General features: G+C 42.2%; 1 protein-coding gene across 2 annotated transcripts in view; it reads left to right on the top strand.

The window, feature by feature from the left end:
* Positions 1-7661, top strand: part of Kat2b (lysine acetyltransferase 2B) — a 105030-nt gene that overhangs the window by 55891 nt on the left and 41478 nt on the right. For both annotated transcript variants that reach the window (XR_003842458.1, XM_021217610.1), the window contains exons 4-5: positions 2757-2849; positions 4936-5117. Coding sequence is in view for 1 of the 2 variants with exons in the window: in XM_021217610.1 (XP_021073269.1) it covers positions 2757-2849; positions 4936-5117 (275 nt within the window). In the remaining variant the exon portion in view is untranslated. The remainder of the gene's footprint in view (positions 1-2756; positions 2850-4935; positions 5118-7661) is intronic.

Below are 7661 nucleotides of genomic sequence, written 5' to 3' on the forward strand. Positions count from 1 at the left end.
CTTTCCTTTCCTTTCCTTTCTTTTCTTTTCTTTTCTTTTCTTTTTCCTCCTCCTCTTCCTCTTCCTCCTCCTCCTTCTCCTCCTCCTCCTCCTCCTTCTTCTTTTTTTAAATTGGATTAGTCGTGAAATAATGTGTGTCAGTGTTTTCTAGAACTGACTGAACTCATGATTTTCCTTCCTCAGTCATTCTAGTGCTGGGGTTATGAGCACAGGCCTCTGTGCTTGGTCATTTATATAGATCTTTATCAGACCAACTAACCACCCCTCTCTGGTCACGCTTTCTTCTTCTCTGTAGTGCTGTGTGTGTGTGTGTTTTGCTTTTATGTATGTTTGTATATATGAGCGCAAGGTACATACCAGAAATTTAGCTATGTCCATAGCTCACAAAAGCGTTCTCCTTTTAATGAGAACTACTGCATTTAAATTATTTTTAGTTTTTACTTTTTGTGATAATGGGGATTGAAATCAGGGCCTTATATTCCTTTGTATTCCAATATGGACATATGCTATTTTGAGCTGTATTCCAGCCTCTGCTTATTTTTTATATGACAGAGAGAGCTAAGTCATTCACTGAAATCTTCCATGGCTGCTGGGAATCTCAGTGGATTCTCTACAGGATTCTTGTCTTTATCTAAACATTTGCTCTGCAGTTTTCCCTTCTCTTTGTTCATTTTTTCCTTCGTTCCCTCCCTCCCTCCCTCCCTCCCTCCCTCCCTCTTTTACTTCTTTTTTTCTATACTTATGTTTTTCTATTGTATTAACTGAAGGATTGGGGAGGGGGGGATGAGGAGAAGACAGAAAGGGGAAGGGGAATCCATTTTTTAAAGTTTTAGGGTATATTGGAAAATTACAGACTGGGATGAGGTGGGTGGGGGAGTGAGTCACACAGCATCCGCAGGATCGAGCCCCTCAGGTGGCAGCCTGTGGACATGGCTGTGGGGCTGGAGTCATTTGACTCAACCCTGGCAGTTTGTAGCTGTTAGTGCTTCTTTGGAGAAAGATCTTCCTTGAGGGAAAACGAGGACTGCGTAACTGCAGCTGGTGTTTGTCTCGGAGCAAGCGACCCTGCAGCTTGAAGCTTTCATTGCTTTGCAAGTCAAGAGCCTGTCAGGCTTTCTGTCCCATAGGCCCTGTGGCTTGCAGCCAGTAGAACAACCCAGCAAGCATTGGCCCAGGCTGTAGGTCTGTGGCCTTTGCCCCCTCTCATTTCCAAGCCACAGGAGAGATATATTTGCTTCTAAAGTCAGAATCTAAGACAGTCAGTGCTCTCTTCTCTTTGAACCATCCCCTTTTCTCTCTTTTCCTGAGACCTGGTCTTTCTATGTAGTTCAGGCCAATCTTTTTGTTGTTGCTTGAAACAGGATCTTTCTGTGTAGCTGTGGCTAGCCTGAACCTCACTAGGTAGCAAGGGCTAGCTTCGAACTTGTAGCAGTTCTTACTGCCTCAGCCTCCTGAGTGCGGGGATGGTAGCATGAGCCATGGTGCCCAGTTTCCAGCTCTATCCCTTTGTATTTGAAAAAAAAAAAAAAAATTGGTTCACTGCCTCCCAGTTCATATCAATTTACTCAAAACTAAACATTCAGTGGATCAAGTTCCCAAGGGGCTGAGCTAGGAAAGGAGATCTTATTTAACTCTAAAAAGAAACACAGGAACTGGAATTTCTTGTTTTTAAGCATCATGATAAAATCCCATTTAGTTTTGTTTTAAGATGTAGTCTTTAAACTCACCATGTAGCTGAGGATGGCCTAATCATTCTGATCCTTCTGCCTCCATTCTGAGCTCTGGGATTCTAGCCAGAGCTACAGTTGATTCATGCTTAATCTTTAGTACTGCAAACACACAGTGTTTACCTTTATTACAGCACATAGAAAGGATCAGTAACTTGTCCACATCCATAACTTATATGGGCCCCCTAGAAGGTCTTGTGCTCTGAGTGAATCATTCCCTTTTCTGTCCCCCACCCCCTTTTCCCCCCTTTATTTTCCTTTGGAGCCTTTGATCCTCGGGCTGGAATTCGAAGCGGTGTATTAGGTGTGTGGGCACAGAGAACATGCACCTGGCATCTACAGACAGAGAAGGAGTGGAAGAAGACAGAGGTAGAGAAAGCTCTTCCCAGGCTTCTGAGCTTGTGCTCCTGGCCTTGGCCTTATGTATGCAGAGTGGAGCCTGCTTCTTCTAGTTAGTGTTTAAGACTCGGAGAGCTTCAGCTGCCTGTGGTGGCCTCAGTGAGTGCCACTGGGCTTCCGGGTCCCTAGCAAGCAAAATTGGGAGAGAAGGGGGAACTGAAGGAGGAGTAGAGTATGGGGCATGGGGTGGGGTGGGGTCAGTGCAGGATAGTCCAGACTGCTCAGAATTGAGAGGCAGTTTAGCTCTGTTTAAAAGCATGAAGGCAAGTGGTATCTAGAAGTTTGAATGTTTGACTTAAAGATTGGTTCTTATATATGTAGCTACGTTGGTGATTTCTCTTAAAGCTTATTTATATGTGTGGGGGTGGGTGGGAGGAAAGAAGTAGATGTAGTATGAGATATATTTGTATGTGTGTCTATGTGTGTACGCATGGTGGTACATACCTGTAATTCGAGTACTTGGGAAGCTGAGGCTGAGAAAGAAGGGCCATGAGTTCGAGGTCAGCCTGGACTATATAGGGAGACCCTGTCTCAAAAAAGCCTGGACCGTATAATTACAAACACACCATTTAAAAAAAAAAAAAAAGCCTTTCAAGCTAAAGTTTCTTTTAAAAAATGATTTCTTTGCAGCTCTTGAGAAAGTCAATTTTACAAAGAGGAAAACCTGTGGTTGAAGGCTCCTTGGAGAAGAAGCCGCCATTTGAAAAGCCCAGTATTGAACAGGTAAGTGTATTTTGAGGAACTCTTTTTACATGCATTTAAGGCTGAAGGCCCTGCCAGGTTTTGTTTGCTGGGCTCAAACCCAGAACCAGTTAGTCAGCGTATACCATTAAGCTACACTCTATCCTGAAGAACTTTTATGCTTCCTCTCTATAGTTCTTGCATCCATTCCCACCCAGCTTCAAGATGTTTCTACAAATGGGGGCTGGTGAGATGGCTCAGTGAGTAAGAGCACTGACTGTTCTTTCCAAGGTTCTGAGTTCAAATTCCAGCAACCACATGGTGGCTCACAAGCATCTGTAATGGGATCTGACGCCCTCTTTTGGTGTGTCTGAAGAGAGCGCAGCTACAGTGTACTTAGATATAATAGTGTACCTATTTATAATAATAAATAAATCTTTAAAAAAAGAGAGATAGATGTTCCTACAAAGACTATAGAGATTACTTAGGACACTCTGTGTACCATGTACACGCCCAGTTTCTTGAATATTCTGGCTTTTGTCTTTTGGGAGTATTGTGCACTCTGTATGTAGGAGAATTGAGTAGAACATGTAGTTAGTAAGAACTCATAAAACGTGCCTTTTCATGCTTTTGAGATCTAAAAATGAAGGCTTTGTTTTTTTTTTTTTTTTCCTTTGGCACTGTCTGAAAAAGCCTATTGAGGAGAGGGAGTTCATTAAAGATGTGGTAAACATTGTAACTTGATGGGGGTGGGGATGGGAGTTAATTCTATTTCTAGTGTTGTTTCTGTTGCTGTGATAAAGTACCTGATTTCTGCTGTCGTGATAAAATACCTGATTTAAAAAAACAACAGACAGTTTCTGAGAAAGGTGTTTATTCAGTTTACAATCCAGATTACAGTCCTTCATAACAGGAAGTCACAGTGGCAGGAACTCCAGGAAGCTTATCATATCACATTCACAGTCAAGAGCAGAAAGAAATGGATCCATTCAGGCTTGCTGTGTTCAGTTTTGTTTACTTATCCTTAAGCAGATGAGAACCTCAGTCATAGGGAATAGTGCTACCCACAGTGGGCTGGCTCATCCCACATCAATAAACTGGATTAAGACCATCCCCTGAAGCCATGCCCAAAGGCCATCCTAATGTAAACAGTCACTCTTTTCCCAGGTGACACTGTAGGTCAAGTTGACAGCCTAAGTTGTTATAAATACATGAGTTTCTGTAAGAAAAAAAATTTCTTTTCTTTTCTTTTCTTTTCTTTTCTTTTCTTTTCTTTTCTTTTCTTTTCTTTTCTCTTCTCTTCTCTTCTCTTCTCTTCTCTTCTCTTCTCTTCTCTTCTCTTCTCTTCTTTTCTTTTCTTTTTTCCTCCTCCTCTTCTTCATCTTTGGTTTTTTTTAAAAGACAGGGTTTCTCTGTGTAGCCTGGCTGTCCTGGGACCCACTCTGCAGACCAGGCTGGCCTTAAATTCAGAGATCCACCTGCTTCTGCCTTCCAAGTGCTGACACTAAAGGCGTGCGCCACCACTGCCTGGCTGAGAATATGTTTCCTATTGATTCTAAACTAGTAAGACTTCTTGTTCTTTTATGTGATAAGATGGGAATGTTTTGTAGAAAATTTAGATCAACCTAGAATTCTCTCGGAAAAGTACACATTTCTGAATGCTTTTTTCTTCCTCTCATATTCTTGCTAAAACTACAAGAGTGTTATTAAATGTGTGCATTTTAGTGTTTAGTGAAAGATAAGGTAGCAAACTGTTAAAAATTTCACAGATACATTTATCCCAGAACCTCATTCTGCATGCTTACTTGTCTAAGGGGTTTTTGACCCCTTCCCATGTTTGTCCCGGATTTTCTCTTTGACGCTGTAGATTGAAGTAGGGGTAGAATGATAATTCTGGGTTTTTTTGTTTTTTTTTGGTCACTTTTTCCACTGTGAGCAAAGGGGCGATTTCCCATGGTAGTAGAGATTCTTTTTAAGTAGTGATTCTTTTTAAGCAAAGGGAAACTTTTTCTTTTCTCTATTGAAAAATTATGTTTTTTTTTTCTAATAATCACTGAGGTAACTAATTGTATTCTGATTTAATATGATCATATAGCTGCATGAATGTGCTGCTTTTCCATCTTTTCAGGGTGTGAACAACTTCGTGCAGTACAAGTTTAGTCACTTGCCATCGAAAGAGCGGCAGACAACGATCGAGCTGGCCAAGATGTTTCTGAACCGCATCAACTACTGGCATCTGGAAGCTCCATCTCAACGGAGACTCCGGTCTCCCAACGATGACATCTCTGGATACAAGGAAAACTACACAAGGTAACTGAGTTCAAATACTGCAGCCTGACTCCAAAGAGAACCTTTCAGGAATGAAATTACTATTTGCTTCTGCTCTGCTCAGTGACTCCATTCACTCAGACAGCATGCCTATGTAGTTTAATTTCAAGTTCTAGTTTTAATTAATTAATTAATTAATTAATTAATAATATATTTATATTTATTTGTCTCTCTGCCATGCCATGGAGGTTGTAGAAACTGGCTTGTAGGGATTAGCTCTCTCCTTCTACCATGTGATACAGTGGGATGTAACCCAGTGTGTGTGTATATGTGTGTGTGTGTGTGTATACCTGTGATCTGAAGATGCTGGAAGTCGAGGCAGGAGGATTGTGAGTTTCAGGCCACAATTTATTTTTTATTTTTTATTTTTTATTACCTTCTTTATTTACATTTCAAATGCTATCCCGAAAGTTCCCTATACCCTCCCCCACCCCTGCTCCCCTACCCACCCATTCCCACTTCTTGGCCCTGGCCTTCCCCTGTGCTGGGTCATATAAAGTTTGCAAGACCAAGGGGCCACTCTTCCCAAAGATGGCCAATTAGGCCATCTTCTGCTACATATGTAGCTAGAGACACAAGCTCAGGGGGTACTGGTTAGTTCATATTGTTGTTTCACCTACAGGGTTGCATCCCCCTTCAGCTCCTTGGGCACTTTCCCTATCTCCTCCATTGGGGGTCCTGTGTTCCATCCAATAGCTGACTGTGAGCATCCACTTCTGTGTTTGTCAGGCACTGGCATAGCCTCACAAGAGGCCGCTATATCAGGGTCCCTTCAGCAGAATCTTCTGCTTGTGGACGTTGTACATCGTGGTGCGGAGCCTAGTGCGCACCACGATGTACAACGTCCACAAGCAGCCTTTAATCCCAGTACTCGGGAGGCAGAGGCAGGCGGATTTCTGAGTTTGAGGCCAGCCTGGTCTACAGAGTGAGTTCCAGGACAGCCAGGGCTATACAGAGAAACCCTGTCTCAAAAAACAAAACAAAACAAAACAAAACAAAAAGAAGTGGCTGGCACATAATAGATACTTAAAGAGTGGCAAAACCAGAAGTTGGGCTCTCAGTGGGCTCAGGGCTTGTGTCTGGTCCTATCTTTCCCTATCTCTGTGAACTGTAGAACAGTTATCTCTTTCCTGACTCTCATCTTCTTCCTCTGTGGACTTGTATTCTGTTGGAAGTTTGCACTGCTGTCTGGCATAAAACAATTACAGGGGGGGGCTGGTGCGATGGCTCAGCGGTTAAGAGCACGGACTGCTCTTCCGAAGGTCCTGAGTTCAAATCCCAGCAACCACGTGCCTGTGGTAGCTCACAACCATCCATAAGAAAAATCTGATGCCCTCTTCTGGAGTGTCTGAAGACAGCTACAGTGTAAACACCTATAATAAATAAATAAATAAAATCTTAAAAAACAAACAAACAAACAATCACAGGGAAGATTTTGGGTTCTGTTTTCGCCCTCCCTCCCCAACCAGTGCTATCTAGAACGCAGTCAGCCAGTGTGGTGTTGTCAAGATTAATGGACAGTCGAACAAGAGTGTTAGTATTTGAGTGAGACTTTTGAAGCTGTCATAATATGATAGAAACAGGGGTCGAGTCCTTTGGTCCTCAGTGTCCCCACTGGACCACCAAGGGTAGAGCCAACCATGTGAAGAGAAACCTGCCCAGAGACAGTGGATATGTCTCTGTACATCCTGGGGCCTGTTCATTCCTAGGCCAAGAGCCTCTGTTTATGATAGGATCCATCATGCCCTTTGATGAAAAGAAGCTGGGAGAAGAACCCAGCAAAGTTGAGGGCAATTAAAAAAACAAAAAAACAAACAGACCATACTTACAGAACATTACTGCCATGAAAATGAGGCAAGGGACTGGTGATATGGCTCAGCGGTTAAGAGCGCCGACTGCTCTTCCAAAGGTCCTGAGTTCAAATCCCAGCAACCACATGGTGGCTCACAACCATCCGTAACGAAATCTGATGCCCTCTTCTGGAGTGTCTGAAGACAGCTACAGTGTACTTACATATAATAAATAAATACATAAATAAATAAATAAGTAAATAATTAAAAAAAAGAAAGAAAAGAAAAAAAACAATAAAATTATAAAAAAAAGAAAATGAGGCAAATGGGATTCTCTGTGGTGAATCAAGATCTGAAGCTTTATTCATTAAAAATGTAAAAAGCAACCTGAGATGGCACATATCTATAATCTTAGCTCCAGGGGTGTGATGCCAGGAGGGTCAGGACTGCAAGGCCAGACAGCTACAGGAGACCCCACCTCAAAATACAAAATAAATGAAACAGATTTCTCAGAATTGCTTGTTATCTTATGAGTAAAAGAAAGGGTGTTTTTTTTTTTTTGTTTGTTTGTTTTTTAAGATTTATTTTATTTATATAAGTACACTGTAGCTGTCTTCAGACACACCAGAAGAGGGCATCGGATCCCATTACAGATGGTTGTGAGCCACCATGTGGTTGCTGGGAATTGAACTCAGGACCTCTGGTAGAACAGTCAGTGCCCTTAACCACTGAGCCA

The sequence above is a fragment of the Mus pahari genome, chromosome 18 (genome assembly GCF_900095145.1).
Source record: "Mus pahari chromosome 18, PAHARI_EIJ_v1.1, whole genome shotgun sequence".
NCBI lineage: Eukaryota > Metazoa > Chordata > Mammalia > Rodentia > Muridae > Mus > Mus pahari.